General features: G+C 28.9%; 2 protein-coding genes across 2 annotated transcripts in view; both read left to right on the top strand.

Moving 5' to 3' along the window:
- Positions 1–19781, top strand: part of LOC113400103 (G-protein coupled receptor 143-like) — a 316948-nt gene that overhangs the window by 43503 nt on the left and 253664 nt on the right. The window lies entirely within an intron of this gene.
- Positions 1–19781, top strand: part of LOC113400044 (G-protein coupled receptor dmsr-1-like) — a 30211-nt gene that overhangs the window by 5550 nt on the left and 4880 nt on the right. Inside the window, exons 2-3 of the mRNA XM_026639411.2 lie at positions 10156–11031; positions 12151–12328. Of these exons, the coding sequence (XP_026495196.1) occupies positions 10234–11031; positions 12151–12328 (976 nt within the window). The 5' untranslated portion in view covers positions 10156–10233. The remainder of the gene's footprint in view (positions 1–10155; positions 11032–12150; positions 12329–19781) is intronic.

The raw sequence follows: 19781 nt of genomic DNA, 5'->3' as shown, positions 1-19781 counted from the left end.
AATAAATTATGTCAATTAAGATACTTAATATTAAGTTTTATTAAGTAAAATACCAGTTGTAAGCACAAACCCTTTACCTAATTCGAGAGTTACCGGTTTTGTGTTATAACGATTATATTAACAAAGCATAGATATCGATACTAATGGCTCTTGTGGTGGTACTCGATTCGGTTTAACATCAGTTACTCTAAAAAGCACGAAATGATTTTCTTCAGTGTCCAGAATTAAGTATATGTACGTGCAGAGTAATTACTTTTTTAAATTAGAAATCCAGCCATCAAAGAACCCTTCGTGCTTCTAAAAATCCGACTCACTGACTGTTTTCTGAACACAGAATGCTCGGAGACCCTGTTCTGATTTATAATATAATAAAGTTTTAGACATAAGCTTTCAGATATTTGACCAATTCAAAAAATAATTAAATACTATGAGAACTATAGAAAAATAATTTACAAGTTATTAATGAAGATGACTCTACATTGGAAAATATTTATTTGATATATTTATTAGGCAATGTAGTCATTTTGTTATGTACGTGCATTAACGTAAAAATAAGATACATTTCTGCCAGGAAGTGATACTGCCAGGGTACTTTGGGTATAATCAAAAAGCAACTATTTGTATCCAATGTCCATACGAAAGAATTTAGACACAACGGCTCGTTTGTAACTTTATTTTGAACAAACAAAAATACTATAGGCATACGAGTATATATATTTTTTTATATCACCATCTGAAATTATATGTATAAACATTGATTTTCGTTAAATCCTTATGTGTAAAAAAAAACATATCTAGAAGATACGTACGTACATCATCGCATAATATTTGATCGTTAATTAAAAAACGTTTTTTTTTTATTTAAAATTTTATTTTAAAATTCAACTTCATAAACCTTTTAACGAAATTGGCAGAAGTGCTGTTTTTTGGAACGAAATTATGTAAATATATTTATTAATCATCATAATATCGTATTAATATTTTCAATGGAATTTTTATTCTATTTTAGTTTCAGTGTAATATTCTAAAGGAATTTTACAACGTATGTAGTTTATTCGCTTTTTTTACTTGAAGAGAAATTGTCCTTACACTATTCCTTTCAAAACTAGATACAAGTTTAGCAATTTCTCTATATTGGTCTATTTATTATCTCGTCTTTCCCACCTAGTGTAGCGTCTCTTATTTCAGCACTTGCCTTTTTGCCCTTCCAAGCCTAAGCCCTTTTTGTTCACCTCATATGTTGAAAGCGGCTAGCGCATTACCATTTCGAAGTGTTTGAGTGTAATAGAGTATCAGTTGACTGTGTTTTTTTTCTTATTTTTGTGTGTCGTTTTTTTTCTCATATTCGTAGTAGAAGTATACGTTAGATAGGTTGAAGATAGTATTGATGTATTCAAGACTAGTTTTATTTTCTATTAGATAATTTTAAATTATATTTTAGGCTCCAGTATTTTTGAATATTATAATACTAAGGGTTTTACTACTAAATGGACCGTAACTTCTACAATCCGGTTTCATTCAAATTGCGAGGAGCCGACTTAATCGCCGACGTGAGTCCAAAGTTTCTGCTCCATGATGATGGGAACGGCAGTGATTCCAAAACAATCGAAAAGACAAATAAAAAGCTTTGAGATTGAATTGAAACGATAGTATTAATAATATTAATCAATAATTTCGTTATGAATCGTGAAAAACTCGTGAAAAAGTAGGGTTTTTAATTTTAGCGGATTTGATTTTAATATTTTGTATACATAGGTTTAAGGGTTGATTTGTACTCAAATGCTTTGTTGGCTTACAAAACTCATAAGTATGTATATACAAATTTAACTTATATCATTTCTTATTATGTTTATCCAAAGCATTTAATAAAAATAACAAGGTTCTTGGAAGGAAAGCAAAAGAAGATTATTTGCAAAGTAAATTTTTTGACTATGTGAATCGAGAAGCAATTTACCCTGGAGGCTTAGATGTGGAAGCAATTTAATACCTTTATTAATATTGTGGTCCATTATTATTTTTCTTGAATGGTTATAAATTAAGCGATTTTATTGTACCAATTATAAATGTATCTATATTATATTTGTACATATAGATTTATACGTATTCATAATGTTATGTAAATTAAGTGAGATTTTCTACAGATTTTCCGCAACATTTAATTCAAATCACCCTCAATTGACACGTCAGCGAAGTGGAAATTAAGCTTAATTTACATAGTGCCTAACTTTGGCCTAAATGTTTTTTAAGCTTTATGATTAAGACAGTTTTCATAAAAATATATTAAAGGAGTGAACCCAGTTTTGTCACAAGTCATATTTTGTTCTATCCTATCTTTATTATTTGTAATATTAATATATATGTGAATCTCGAGAATTACGTATATTTCTTTGTTACTTATTATAGAAGAAGGGGAATAAAACTCATATTTTGGTAAATAAATGGATAGGTTTGGTAGATATATGGTAGATAGATATGAGTAACAGGGAAAGTCTCGACCTTATCTATCCCAGGAGATAGAGACGAGTAGTTCCACTATCCCGAATATTTGTGTACACCGCGCTCGTGGACGGAATATTTAAAGAACACTTGTAAGCACTATATATATTACAAATATCATCGTATCTTTTCACAAGCAATCATGTATATCTGTAATTTTATACCGAAGGAAGTTATTTATTTATTTATAAATATAAAACTATAAAAATATAATAAGTAGTATATAAAAATATTGAAGTATCTAATAAAATATCTTAGAGTAAAAATAACTTAAATAAACACTTTAGATGATATTGCAAGATGCACAAAAATGTATCAGTTTATTGTAGAGCTGACGATGTGTGGCAGACTGAAACGTCTAGAGAATTATTTTCACTTAAATCTCAGGAAATAACTCGTGAATGTGTCTTTATTTTCAATTTCATTACATTTTCTTATAATAAATATATATGAGTGTTCTTTTATAAGCGAAATACCTCAATAAATTAACAATTTTCTTGGCTGCGATTGAAATATCTTTTGCTTGTGACACGTAACATATTTTTGAAATGGAAATTTTGAGTTAATAATTTACTGACAATGACAAATACTTTGGAAAATTTTAATTTAATTTTTTATCAAATACAAAAATATAATTGTTAATTTGGCGAGCTACAGAACCTATACAACAAAAAATAATTAACAAAAATCGAACTATTTGCAAATAATTTCAACCAATACTGTGTTCATATATCTGTGTCACCATATAATAATACCATATATTTATATGTTATGTATAATTGTGACATAGATATAAATACTAAATAGATTTAAACTGTTATATTATATTCTATCTTGCGAGATTGTAAGCTGTCGAAAGATTAAAATAGAGATTATTTTTAGGCATGCTTAAAATAATTTTCACTCAAATATATCAATATTTTTCTTTTGAATTTAATCAATTGGATCGATTACATTTTTATTGTTAAATATATATCTCTTTTCATTATATTATTACATTAAAAAAAAAATCGGAGAAATTGATTAATTAAGTTCGGTTTACGGCCGTTTACATGTTTTATTTATGTTATTAAAATAAACACAATATTATTATTTTATTATACCACAAAGAAGAATAAATAATAGGGTCAGTAATTAAAGTTAGTAATGATGTACAGCAACGATGTTTGAATGAGCGATCAAACAAGTTTCAAATGAATTTTGTCTGAGCAAGAAGTTAATCGGTATGTTCTAGTCAAAGCTTTTGTCAATTCAAATGCCTTCTTAGCTATACGTATACGAGCGAGCGATAAATATATAAATTTAGGATAGTGTGAATCATTATCCTGAATTTATTTTGTATTTAATTTTATTTACTTAGGGTTTAAGGTCAATCAAAAAAGCCATTTTTTTTCAATTTTATAGGGAGTTGATAACCTTTTGTACATTAAAAACATTTGTAAATTATAACCATAGTCATCAATCCCTCATATTAAAGTTATGTATATCTAAAATGAAAAAGCATGAATCATCACATAATGTCGTTTTAAAATAATTAAAATGAATTATAACAGCGATCGAGCATTTCATTTTCTATAGATATGATACAAACTAATCGGAAGCGAATCCATTAAATCGATTTATGAAAATATGATTTGATCGCAATTGAAATCGATAATAATTATGTGTGGTTAGCGGTGTGTGTTTGCAGACACGTTTTAATAATATTTTAATACCAACCTATGTGTCATCTGCTTTAATTCCATCAAAAAATATAAATTAGTGTAGCTGAAATAATAGAATAATTGTGTATAAAATTATATGAATAAATTATTAACACTGCATATTAAAGTGGTTCAAATATTTACATTTTTATAATATATACGTTACTGTAAAAGTTCGAACTACGGTAAATAAGAAGATTTTCCAGTAAAACATAAGATTTACCAATTCTTAATGGTAAATGTCCAAAAAAGTTTGCCATTCCAACTTTTACCACCATTCACATAGTAAATCTTAGGATTTACATTGAAAGCACGGTAAATATTGAAAAAATAATATCCGAAATTAAAATAATTTAAATAGGTTAGGATTAGTTTTTTTATTACTATCGTTTGATACCTAAGGTTTTGACTAATAGTTAATTAAAGTAAGTGATTGAGAATTACCCATCGTTTTATTCCTAAAATCAACATGTACCAGATGACAGCGTTAAAACCTAGCATATACTGAATTTGAATGGTAAAAGCCCGAAAAAATCGTCTCATTTTCAGAAATACTTACTCTTAAATCTTGAGATTTACCGTAGTTCAAGCTTTTATAGTAACATATACAATGTTACTTATGTCATAAGTTATATTTAAATTTTCGATTTCATTCAAAAACTACAAATTTTATGAACTTTCATATGAATTTAAATTATAGATTCAGGAATGACGTACGCTATATAGTTTCTTAGCATGTTGCATATTTTTTTTGATATAGCTTAATATAACGTAGTCGTAGTTAGAGAGGAAATTGGAGCCAAACATTTATCCAACCTAATATTTTTAGTTCTCCATAGTGTCTACAAAAAATCAGCGATATAATGTAGCTAGCTTTTGGTAGATCAATTTAATATTATTAAAGAAAAGAAAAACATAATGGACACATCAAACTAAATAACATATTAACCTAAAACGATTCGTGTAGATTAATATTGCCAAAACTCACACATTGCAATTCAAATCAGCCATTTTAGAAATATTGTGATTAAAAAAACGCATGAAAAAATACGCGGGGCGTACTGAATGATGCCTTGGCACTGTACGAGTGAATAGATCGGTTTGCGAATGTTGTAAATATCTCTTCAATAATCATCCAATCAGGACTGGCAGTTAGTGTAAAATCAAATTATTGCGTCTCCCAAACACATTATTTTCCTAAAAATCTTCGCATAGTGTGGCAAATATTCAAGATCAATTGATTCTTGGTTTGTAGGGGCGAAACTTCGTGGGTTGGAGATAGAAGAAACATCGTTTCCGCTATAACACGTGAAGGATTATGTCTTCGAAAACCGAATAAATCTTATCGTACGTTATGTGTGTTAGATAAAGATACTTTTTAATTGAAATAAATGGATATAATAAATAAATATGTTGGGAAATCGAATTGAAATTCAAAAAATCGTAAAGCGTTTTCGTAATAATTATTCTGAAATCCGTACATCCACATATTTGTGTTTATCCTGGAATATGTTCGCATGTTTACAATATTGATTGCGGTAATTTTTTAAGTTTTTGTAAAGACATACCTGAATTTTTAGAGAGTATTAGACAAAAAAAAAACTCAAAGTATTTCATCGATGGTCGGCCATTTCCAAAAGATCGGAATCAAATAAATAATAAATTGCCTTCTTAACTATCATTAAAATGATGACATTGTTTCTACTTACTTAAAGTTAACCTTTTAACTAGTAATAATTTATATGCGAATTTAAGTTTATATATTTGTTACGTTCTAACCACATAAGAGATCATCATGAAATTTTGTATGTATATTATATGTGTAGGTATACAGAAAAGGACATAAGTATGCATCATCTGCCCTCGCACGTGTATGAAGCCGCGGAAACTACTCACTGATAAGTTAAGGGAACAATAAAAGAGGTCGATTACAATGATTTATACCCAAATATATATAATAAATTTTATGGTAGATGTTGATTTTTAAGTAAAGACATACATGTAGCCAACGAATTCGAGTTATTGTTTACGCTTCTCGTTGTCTTGGTCAATTTGACACATGTCAATGGAATTATCCTAAGCCCGAGTATATTTATTAATTAATTCACATAAATAATTATGACATTGTGAACAGTGCTCTGTCGAAAGTGTTAAGTTAGTTTGCGGGCTCACTTTTCCCTTCATACCGGAACTCTACAAAACTAAGTTTAGCAGTGTGAGGGTAGAATATCTGATGAGAGAGTACCTACCTAGGTGGGTTCACAAAAAGCTTTATTACTGTGTGGTACACCACAAAGTAAAGTTAAATTCTTCTGCAGTTATCTTGAATTATAAAAAAGACTTGAGTTTGTTGTTGTCTTTCTAGTTATTACTCCTGACTTTAAGTTTCAATGGGTTACTGCCAGGGCAGACAAATGGGTACCCTGATGCAGGCAAGCTGACTAGTGCAATTTATGAGATAAAAATAATTCGACAACTCACAGACATAAGTACTGCTAGGATCTTTTATTTTAGTAATTTTCATAGTCTTATATGAATTGTCATGTGGAATATTCTAATGGGTTAATCCCGCAGATATTGAAATTATATTTATTTTCTAGAAAAGAGTCCTCCGTACTATTTATAACCTTAGATTTAGGATATAATTACAGAAAAATTTAAAGAAATAGGTGTATTGACGGCACACTGACACTTAAAATTTTAGAATATATTTATAATAATGTATTTTTTATACGGTAGAATATGCAAAAATATTCAATAATCCATATTATTATATTAATATTATAAATGCGAGACTAACTCTGTCTGTCTCGCTTTCACGCCAAAACTACTGGACCGATTTAAAGGAAATTTTGCACAAAAATAGTCTAGAGCCTGCGAAAGGACATAGGCTACATTTTATTTGGAAAAAAATGTTGTTAAGGGTTAAAAAGGGGGATGAAAAGTTGTATGTTGTTGAAAGTATTGTCATTTTTAGAACTAGAAGCATAAAACTTATATTTTAGGCTGTACACTTATAAACTAACATATCATGACATCCACTAAGGAGCGAATTTTGGAAATTCTACCCCTAAAGGGGTGAAATAGGGGTTGAACGTTTGTATGAAATTCCATATTTTTTTAAGTTAGAAACATGAAACTTTATTTTTGGGCTACCGATTAAAAATGTGTTGATTCGCATTTAAGCGTTTTTGGATATTTTACGCCTAAGGAGAGAAATTGGGTAGACATTTCGTATATAGGATAGTCTGGAAGTCCGTCATTTTTGAAGTTAGAAGCATGAAATTTTATTTTTGGGGTACCGATTAAAAATGTGTTGATTCGCATTTAAGCGTTTTTGGATATTTTATACCTAAAGGGAAAAATATATGTTGACATTTCGTATACAGGTTAGTCTGAAAGTACGTCATTTTGAAGTTAGAAGCTCGAAATTTTATTTTTGGGCTGTCTATTAAAAAATTTGTTGATTCGCATTTAAGCGTTTCTGGATAACCCTAAGGGCTGAAATACACATCAATGTGGTATACAAAGAGGTCTTACATTAATGTAATATTTTAAGTTAATATGTAAATATATTCATATTCGAGCAAAGCCGCGGGTAACAGCTAGTAATATTATAAATATAGGTACTATTCACGCAAACGAGTTGTAACCCCTGCTTTCTGCTTGCATACAAACGTTGAACGTTTTTGGACAATGGTATTCAGTATACTCGCATATATAACAAAATTACCGATAAATATAATTCATTTACCATTGAATAAATTTAAAAATGTTATCATTCGTTCTATCAAATTAATCTTATTGCTAATTAATGAACACTTTTTAGGTAAATGCTTTGAATGATCAGGAATAAGAATTGTGGATACTAACTAATTGTAAATCTGGTTTGTTTTAGAAAAGCAAACTATGCTAATTTCTTTTCGCTTCTTCTTGCTGGAAGGTTGCTTTTTGAATCCGAATTTTGGTAGTTGAATTATTGACGATTCAATGCTACGGTACAACTGAACGGTAAACGCTGACTAATCTCTTAAAAGATTTGTGGCATCTCTGATTAGTGTATTTACTTGCTGTTGAATCGCAATAAAATTCTAAACTATCAACAGAAAAGTCTGCGTGTATCTATCTCTATTTATCACATCAGTAACGTTAAACAAATGTAAAGAAATTGAAACAATTAAACTTTATTTTCATTTGATATGAGTCATAATATTTCATCATAACAAAATAAAGGTTATAATATTCTTTTTACGCGTTTTTGTTAATTTTATCTTTTGCTTTAACCTTTTGCAATTTGGATTAGCTTAAGATATATCACGAGGTATTATCGATGTAAAGAAAAGAGGGCGTACAGTATAATGTATTACAGAAAGGGCGGTAGATTGCGTTGCTCGATATTGATCACCTATATAATAACATTTGTTCATAACTCATCATTGACAAAATGTCGTCGCGTGAAAATCCCTTCTTCTCTTGCGAAGCTGTGTTGGTTAACAAGTTTATTATAAAACGCTTAATGATTATCAACACACAGCCTACATTATACGACAAAGAGACTTGAAATTTGGAGTACTCCTCCGTTATGCAGATTCGTACAAAGAAAGAACGAAACTTTTCTTCGCAGAAGTAAAAATTTTGATTTCAAAGCGGGTTCTGCACTTCCTCAATTTTAAACTCAATGTAATGAACATTTTCCAATATCGCTCTTTACTTACACACAGTAAATACCGGTAACCGTATAATATTTCATGATTAGACAAATATTTCGATTCAATTATAATATAGACTAATATATATTTTATTTCTCTTTGCGGGTGAAGTGGCCATGAATTATCCTAGTTATATAATGAAATTCATTAAACGATTAGTTATAAAATAACTTATCAAATACCATTTGCCGATAAAAATTCCAGAATAATAAATAATTGTTTTAATTAACAAGAGGTTAAATTATGTATATATATAGCTTTACATAAGTACGTTAGTAGAATAATACGTACAGTTTGCTATTGTCCCGGTAAGCCAAGTTAATGTTTAAACAATAAACTTAGGACGATAAGGACTTTTGGGTCGAACATTACATTAACCTTACATGTAGTTTATATCTTTGATAGATTAATTTAACATTGCCTTTGAAAGTGCAAACAATAGACATATAAACCTTCGACAAAAAAAAATTAATTTATACTCAACTAATTCTAAGAATATGTACATGTCAATGAAAAGTGCTTCTTAATTAATTTCGCTATATTATACTTATTTGATTCTTCCTAAAGGAAAACTGCGGGCGTGCTTAGAAAACTTGTGTAGGAGTTTGTAGTTGTACTTGAAAAAGTCTGACGAGAACTTTGTGACACTTATCCAGTAATCTTGAAAATATGAGCGGTTTTAAGCTGTCAATCGTGGAGGATGAAATATTTTGCCGTGCTTTGTTGTATCGTAACCATTTAATTTACATTTCAACATTACATTTGAAATAATATTAAAAATGTTGTACTAAAACACAATCTTTCCTCGGAATTAATTTATATAATATTATATATAGAATCTTCCGAGATTATAGAGAGTCCGATGTAATTCAATAATTGACAATATCTTTTAGTCGATTCTTTCATGAATGGCCTTTTTAAATTATCACTTATAGGGTTGAATTTCTTATATTAATAATATTAAGTACATATAAAACAACATTAAAATACATACACTATAGCAATAGCTAGTACAGCTTTAAAGCATGTTCGTATATTTGTACACATGAATATTGCCTAAATTAGTGATTTACATTTTTACTGTACAAATTAAGTCTTAAATTAAATATTTACAAAAAGTGATGATGCCATTCTCAATTGATATACATATGTATTATATTTAAAGAAGAAATCTAAGTTACTAATGATTATTATTAGACGAGAGTGTTTATTTATTTAGAGTACTTGAAATTCAACTTTTTTTTCAGAAAATGTGTAACAATCCTAAGAAGAGGAGATATCCTTCAGCCAAATATTACATACCATCGAAGCTGTAAACAAGAAAAATGTCTGGCTCGGAAGCGAACGGTGGTGATGCGATTGTGGCATACTGCGTGCCCGGTGGCCCAAACTTCCAACGAGTCTACGTGAAAGTGCACGGCTATGTAGCGCTTATTATCTGCCTACTAGGCTCCGTCGCCAACTCTGTCAACATCGCTGTACTTAGTCGCAAGGAAATGACCTCGACTACTAACTCCATCCTTACCGCACTCGCCGTCGCAGATCTTCTGGTCATGATAGATTATATACCTCTAGCTCTTCATGTCTACACGACTATTGCAGAAGAACTCAATCGAAATTCGTACGCATGGGCAGTTTTCGTATACTTTCATTCTATATTTAGTCAAACTTTTCACACTATTTCTATCTGGCTTACGATAACATTAGCAGTTTGGAGATTCGTTGCTATTAAATTCCCCCAGAAAAACAAGACATTTTGTAACAAAAGAAATACGAATATAGCGATTGCGGTTGCTTATGTCGTTTGCCCAATCGTGTGTCTTCCAATTTACTTTGCAATGAAAATACAGGAATTACCGAATAACAATACTGTCAGAGATAATGTGACAATAAATGAAACGGACACTGTGAATGTTTCCGCAGTTGGTGAACCGACGTACGCGATTTCAATGACGAATAATCAATATCTATTGACCTCTATATTTTGGATTTATAGTGTTTTCTTAAAATTAATACCTTGTGTAGTGCTATCTATCTTGAGTGTGTGTCTTATATTGAAAATGAAGTCGAGTGATAGAAGACGGCAAAAATTGCTGAAAAAGTCTGCTGTTGCTACTAATGAGGTAAATATCGATATAATAGAAGATGTAAATACTTATAGAATTAGTTTAATTCAAAGTCTGCTTACTTTGTTCACTTAGTTGTTTTAATTGCTATAACGAATTACTCCGAACTTCATTTAAAAATATAAGTCATAAAGTTAGTCATGAAAATATGAAAAACTTTGACTCTTTGCTAAGAAGTTAAAAATATAATGATTCGCAAGTTTCAAATATAAATTTATACAAAGTTTTTCTTTAACAAAATTTTCGCAGTTAGTGATTCTTAAAAATTTGTCTTTTTTACAAGATAAATTAAATTAACAATATCTTTGAAGTTGATCTGAGTTGTTAATCTGTAACTTATTAAATTATTCAAAGCATTGCATAAAATAAAGTGTACATTTATAAATGTTACTCTTCATCGAACAGACCATTTGGAATGAGCGTACATAATTCTTACGCCGCACTAAATCGCGTCTTTGCAATCGCCCACGAGCATTTCTATTTCCATAGTCATCACATAAACACGGTAAAATGTAAGGACATTTATGCATGGTATGACATGAGTTACCTCCCAATGTGTGGTATTTTCTGCGAAGAGAATTTACTCTCATTTAAATATATAACACAATAATATGGAGTCCACACCTATAGCCATAATGTGGCAACCAAAGGTACAATATATTAATATTTTTGCAGTGCAGTGCAACAACATATAATGATAGCTATGTAATACATTATGTATGTCACAGAGCTATTGCTGTAATCAGTATCATTATTAAACGAGATAATTTTGTTTCCGTTAAATGTTAATTTGTTTTGATACATTCTGTTGGAATTGAAAAACTAGTTTAATTAACAATATTAGCAACATTAGGTTGTGGTTAGAGGATTTTAAGTATTATATGTGTATATGTCAAGGGTAACGTTAAAAGCAAATTAATTATTATTACGTTCCATAATAAAATAAAAATTTATGACAAATATTGTTTTTTAAAATTTAGACGTTTCAATAGAAACAAAATAGAAGAATTATTTACTTTCGATCAAAATTTTATATGTCATTCTCTCGAGCATCAATATTTAGATGAGTTTAAAATATGTTGATGTAGTATAATATTAACATAGAATTTTTCTCAGGGAGAAAAGGCTCGTCTCAACGAAGATGGTGGGAAGCGAGGTGGTCGTACAGATCGCACTACGCGCATGTTGGTAGCATTGCTTGGACTGTTTCTGGCTACAGAATTACCGCAGGCTTTGTTTGGTCTGCTTACTGCGATTGCTCCACATCTGTTTGGGATATGCTACTATGCTTTTGGTTAGTAAGATTTAATCCAATGTTTTTTTTACATTATTTTATTTATAATCTAGCACATTTATTTATATAACATAAACAAAGCCGTCGACAGATGTTGTCTGCGATGAATTATGTATTAAAACCTCCGAAACCCGCTGCATCTTCTGGGCCCTGATTTTGTATGCCACCGAAAACACAAACGAGCTTGTAACGCGCTCGCCTCGCGTTTTTGGCTAAAAACGGTATTCCGAATGCCACTGTCAAATCCAAAACCATACCTAGGGTTGTTTAAATCGCGTTTTTATTTCGTTTTTAAATGTCAAAATTCCACGCTTTCATTCCTCGTGTTTTGAAAACGTGGATGTTATTTAACATAAAAATTTAAATAAATATAATGTTTTTATGTGATTTATAAATGATATTGATGGCTTATACAGTTATATTTAGTTAAAAAAGTGTTTGGGTTCATATTATGTGACTAAAATATAAAGGTGATTAAAAAAATTTTACTACACGTATATGCGATTAAAAGGCTTAAAATTCCCACATTCACTTTAAAAATGAAGTGTGTATTAATATGCGAGATATAATAATATTCGCTGTTTTAAAATCTAAATTGATTGATTAAAAGAAGAAAAATATCAAAACATTAAGAACCTAAACAATTTAATATCCTTACAAGAATGTTAAACTTACCTAACTAAAACTAGAAATATTTCCAAAAATAATTATATGATTGCCTATCGGAGACTGTACTTAAAGAAGGCTTTCAAGTGAACAAACATGGATAAGCAATGGGCAGTGTGTTAAACTTAAACTGTTTTTATAAGAGATAATGGTGATCCAGAGAAAAAAGGAATACCAGTAACTTTGAAATAACTGTGTTAAAGTGAATAAATAATTTAACATTTAACCCATAAAAACATTACTAGTTTTAGAAAAGAATATATCTGTATTTACTTAGCCACAAAAGTTCTGTCATAATGAAACTAAATAAATTGGTAAGGTTTTGATCTTCTGAAATTCAATAATAAGATGAAAATAGGAGAATCAGTATAGACTTATACTCCTTAAACAAAAATTAATGTTTACAAGATATTAAGATTAAATTATGTAATATTAAAATTTCAAATGTTTTTATTTTTCAAACAATTATAATTGTATTTTTATGTGTTTAAAATGAGAATAATATTTTAAATGTATGTTATGTAGAAATAATTTTAATATATAAATTGAAATACTATATTAGTTGAAGTTACTATATAAAAATATTCTAAATAATACAGTCAATTTAAATTAATGTAAAATCAGCCCGTGCAAATATTATGAAATAACAGATTGTTAAAATTAAAACTGTGTAATATAGTCTTTTCCTTTAGTTTAAAAATTTTTATTACTCTGCTAATTGAAAACATGTTTGTTAGTAATATATTTTATAATTCTACATTTATAATAAAAATATTTATTTCTATCATCTACTATGAGATAAATCATATTTTGACAAAAATAGAATTATGCAAAATTTTAAAACAAAGCATTCCTTTATGTGTAATATAGATGATTTAATACATTTCAATAAAACGTGGTAGATGTGTCATGATTTTCTTTGCTTAATAAAATACTAATTAAGTTTCTGTTTTAAATTATGTAATTGCATTTATTCATTGCAATTTACCTGTTTATTTACATATTGAGCGGTAATAAAATAATTCCAAAAAGCTGTTACTTTTCTTTTATAATATAAATATTTAAAATTTATTAATGAAAGAATCAGAAAAATGTATTTGACTCAAAATATATTTATTTGTTAAAACAATTTTCACATAAATATTACATTCATAAAACTTAATAAATTTTCAATCCGATGTCAACATCTACCATCCTCTTTTAAACTGAATATTACATAAATAATGCTTGTAAAAATTTTACATTATTAAGTAATTCTTCAATTCTTTAGAAGTTACATATTTATTTAAAGAATGCTTAATTTGAAATTGATTCCATATTATCCTCATTCTCAGTTGATTTCATACCAAAGTATGAGTAGGTTGTATAAGCATGGAACACTTACAGTGTTAGGTATTTTGCCTTCCTTTCTTCAACACATCATCTAATGCTAGTTTGGCCAAGGGAAGCTAACCATAAGCGCCCGATCCTTTGATAACTGTCCTTATCCAGAAAAAAATGGTGTATAGTATCTAAAAGAAATGAGGGATGTATTAAGGTTAGATTTAAGATAGGTACTTCATAAATTAAATTCTAGTTAAAATATCACTTACCTTTATAGATAACTATGTTTCTGTTGGTATAGTGCTGCTTTTAAACAATATACTTAAAATTGAAATATTTTAAGTTCGTACTGCAGTATAATATACGAATTTAATTTCTTATTAATAATATCCAATACGTTGACGAAAAGACTGCGTATCCATTTTATTTGAATATATCTTATTGTTTGCTAAGGCGAACTTAATGAAGGTTTTAAATAAAAAATCTTTAAGTAAATGAATATTATTATTATGACATGTTTACGTTTAATATGTAAATTATTGTTAATAATGACGTCTGTCTTTATTGCAATACGTTTCGAACAACTTAAAAAAATATATAATTATTTTAATTTTTTAAAATATTTGTATCAATTCGAGTACATTTTGTTGTTATCGTTAGAATTTATAAATATACAAGTTTTAGTAATATTTTATGTTAAAATATTTGGTTTTAGACTAAGAAAAATAAATAAATTTACGTAGAAAAATAAAACCGGTGTTAATGTTAAAATATAGGAAATGAATCCGATTGTACCTCTTTAAATCTCTCAAAAAAGCATAGACTATATGTCTTATGACTTTCAAGCTTCAATCCTAAAGTCGTGTTTTAGTTTCAAACTGTATATCTTAGTTTCATGTGATAAAGGCCTAAGCTTTAATCGATGAAATTTATTCGAAGGAGAGGCGTCAACATCATTTCAACATGTCGTTATATCCGTCGGAAGGTCGGCGTTGAGGTTTAGATTGAAGTTACGTTTTTATGTCCATATAAATGTATGAATGCCTATTTACAACTGGTAGAAATATAGAGCAGGTTTTTTCAAACAAGTATTTATCATGGCTCTTTTTTATTATTTGTAATACAATTAAAAACTTTTCCTTATATTTAACAACAATAAAGGCTTTATTAATTTACCTTTTTTAAATATAATAAACTAAAAATAATTTAATTATTTATGCACATTTAAGGTCTAAATCTTATAAATGTAAATTGAGGTTAAAAGAAAATATATTTCAAAGGCTTTTCATTCGAAAACCTACATTTATGTTTGCGGTTAAAATGACTTCCTCTTCATAAAATTTGCAATGATAAATTTAAGGTTCAAGAATTAAATTGCCATTTGATTTATTATTTATATATTATTAAGATAAAAAATAAAATCTTTTAATTTGACCAAATTCATTGTATCATATTCATTGTTCGCCCCATGTTTTAATGAAAGTTTAAACTAAAACATTAAATAATTAAAAAAAAAACTCTTCTATTTCAATTAATAATGACTCAATTTGCATAATACTGACAGTAATTAAATAATCAATACCTACTAAATTAATAAGATATATTATAAATTTAAATTTAAGCTTAAAAACAATAAGAACCAAACCAAAATGTATTTTAAATCATTCATTTAATTAATTATTTATTAATTTAAACATTATATTTATTACATATACATATCTCTATGTACGTTTCCGGAATAAAAATTTATTAAGTTAAAGAATTATGTTATTTATTCGTAATTTGTATTTAGTATTTAACATATTTACGTAATTATGATATATTTTCCAATGTTATCCCTTCAGAGTTTCTTAAACTCACGTTCATTTTCCTGGCGTATATCTACGTTAGTTAAGCGCAAATACTCGTATTAATCATGTCATGCACATGAGTGTTTGTGACTCGAGAGGCGTATCTCTAATCTCACAAATAATCATGAAAGATTGCTGAAAAAATATATATGTAAGAAAATAATGTTCTCGAACACAACAACCCTTATTAAATTAAAGTTTCGAGAAAAACATACAAAACTGAACTGGAAAATACAAAATACGCAAATATTCACGAATTTTATGAGCTTCCGCAAGCATAAATTACCTCATAACATAGTAGGGAACGAAAACAAAATTTTTGAAGAAAAAATTAAAAAGCTTCTTTTTTTAAAATCACAAGTTTTATTTAAATAAACGGCCGGCACGTTTAAAATTTTCATTAATTATTCTATTAAACGTGATCTTTTTACGTGCTTTTACGATTATATGATTCTGTATTTTACAGGATAATTTACTGTACAGAACCTTGACGGAAAGATTATATACTTTCATTTAAGATTACACAACACAAACAATGAGACCAAATTACATTCGAATGTAAGGTCTTATGTATTTTATCTGTATTTAAAGCAAAGTTATTATTTGTTTATTAACTATTATTTACAGTGTTATTAATCATACATTACTATACAAAATTATTATATAGGATTCAAATATACAAATTTAATTCAACTATTTAAGAAGTTATGGTAGTTAGTTACTAACTTCTCCTTAAGTATCAATACATATCATATCCGATTCGTTCATATGTATCACACATTGATATAACATACGATAATAAAGTATATTTCGCGCTAAACTTTTCATGGTCAGCCATACGATCAAGATCCAAGAAGATTACAGCGACATAACAAATGTTTCTTTCCTACTTTGTCAAACAATAATTTCCTCGTGTGTAATTGGTTTATTATAAAATCATTATATAATACAGAAGTTAATAAATTTCCACACATACTATTGTCATTTTAATAGAGTTCGTTACAATTAAACAAGTAAGTTTGTCTGACTCTTTAGTTTCCGTCCTTGACTTCACCTGCGTGCATAGTGGAGGATGTGTTAGATAGTTTATATGTTCAGGCATAAGTTCTATATTCGAAATTTCACCTAAAGCTGTCTATTTTTCAGCGTCATTAAGTCACAAACATACAAACTTGACCTTATTAATATTATTTTAGTAGAAGTTTAGTATCTGTAAATTATATTGTTGTACGTTGCAGATAGGCATCAACTAATGTAGTTGTATCTGACCGTTTTCCAGAGGGGAAGCTAATATGCAAATAAAGTTAAGCGACTCTATTAACTTTATCGATCGCAACTGAATTGAGATGTCCCTATTTCTACTCTCGTCAGTATGTGAATTACGTGCTGGAATCAAAGTTCATTGTACGTTATAGATGATGTTCACTGGTATTTATTGATTATATGTTTAATATATCCATTTTATTTAACATAAATTTGTTTCTTTTTTTTGTTGTTGAATTTATATTTACCTGGTGGTAGGTGTTAGCTTCGTGAACTCTCTAATTTAGTACAACACATTCATCACATATCTACCTCCAAACAGTAATACTTAGAACTATTGTATACCGGGTTAAAGGTGCTAAACACACAGGCACTAGGACTTTAACGTAAGGTTAGTTCCCAAAGTTTGTAGCGAAAACTAGATGTAAGGGATGGTTAATATTTCTTATACTGCTAGTATTTATCTGCGTCAGTTATCACTTATCATCAGGTGGCCTATTAGACATTCAGCTTATCTTTATTAAATAAAAAATAATCGTAAAAGGTATGCATAAGGAAACAGATCTATTAGAAGTCAACCCACATAGTTTTATCAAATTTAGTATACGATTTAAGACTTATTTTTATAGTTGTTTAAGTAGTGCGATAAAATGTCACGAAATTCGCTGAGGTATTGATTGAATTTAATAAATTTTACGATACTTGCCCGTAGACGCGTCGTAAGAAGCACTTAAGAGGACAGTCCTTGCGGAACGCCAAAATAGCGCTTACTATTTTTAAAATATCTTAAAACTGGAGCATTGGTTATGGATAAAAAAATACATTCAGTATCTCAATAGATATATCTCAAGTTTCACCGCATGATATTTATAAAATTTGTATCAATAACCTGGTAAATTAATCGTCAACATCACTCCAAACACTGAAATCGACCTTTTCTATTAGAATTTTTTAAGCTATTTAGCGGCTAGTTTATACATGTATTTTTGGTTAAATGGGAACACGAAAGTGTAAATAATAAGTTCACCGTGTTCAATTTCTATTATATCTCACAATATTATAGTAATTTTTACTTAAATATTGCTTACTTTTTGGCATTCGTTGTCCATACATTTTAGTATGGAGAAAATAATTTGACGGTTTTGACTTATTATTCGACATCGCTGTCAATAAATTTTCAGTCCCTCCCCAGAGCCCAAGGTGAGAGCACGTCAATTTTTATTTGGAGCCGACTCTTATAATTTCGTAAAACGTCTACGCACACATAGACAAGTTAGCGTAAGGGTGGGGCGCGAGTGTCGTGGGACACAATTGTTAATTTTTATGCTGCGGAGCTGAGTCTTCCTGTCAGGGACGATAAATGAGGACTCCACTGAAGTTTGGAATCCAATGCTATTCCCAAAAAAAAACCGTAATATTGGCTACATCAAGACGGCCACCATTTAAAGATATATTATAATTTTGCTTTCTAAACTTTGGTAGGGTAAAAACTACACATTTCGTTTTTTGAGTATTCAAAACTAAATTATTTACTGTAAACCAATCGTGTATCTGTGATAATGCACCGTTCACATCGTCATAGTCAGTTTTTTCCTGTCTACCTTAAAAATCAGTGAAGTATCGTCAGCAAACAACATTATAACACAAATACCTTTAACATAGAAAGGAAGATCATTTATATATAGTAGAAATAGAAAGGGACCCAAAATTGATCCTTGTGGAACACTCATTTATAACGTAGATCCAGAAAACTTTATGCCATTAATGAAAACTTGCTGGACTTTTTGACTTAAATATGAAGCAATGAGATCAAGAGCTTTACCTTTAATACCGTAGTATTTGAGCTTATAAAGAAGCGTCTCGTGTTCTACACAATCAAATGCTTTAGACAAATCACAGAATACTCCAATAGCATTTTGTGATTTTTGTCAAGCATCGTAAATATGTTTAAGAAGTGCTATTCTCGCATCAGTTGTCGAGCGACCTCTTGTAAAACCGAATTGCTCACTATGAAAAATAGTATTTGTACCGAAATGGACGAGAAGTTGATTTAAAATATTTTTTTCGAATATTTTACTTAAAAATAGAGTATTGAAAAAAATTATATTTAACTTCGTTATTTATATTTATAAAATTTAAGAAGTGATTATTTAATGTGTCTTTACTTTAATTTAATTCGGTATATCTACCAACCTTAAAATATCAAGAAAATAATTATTATTATTTAGTTAGACGAAAGCAGTTGAAACAATAAAAATCATAATGAATATTTGGCATCTTAATGCACTCTGACCGCACCCTATGCTAACAAATAATTTATAATTGCGTTTGCGAGTGACAACCTTATAGCT

This window comes from Vanessa tameamea, chromosome 8 (genome assembly GCF_037043105.1).
Source record: "Vanessa tameamea isolate UH-Manoa-2023 chromosome 8, ilVanTame1 primary haplotype, whole genome shotgun sequence".
Taxonomy (NCBI): Eukaryota; Metazoa; Arthropoda; class Insecta; order Lepidoptera; family Nymphalidae; genus Vanessa; species Vanessa tameamea.
The sequence above is the reverse complement of the archived record's forward strand: the minus strand, read 5'-3'. Positions and strand labels throughout refer to the sequence as shown.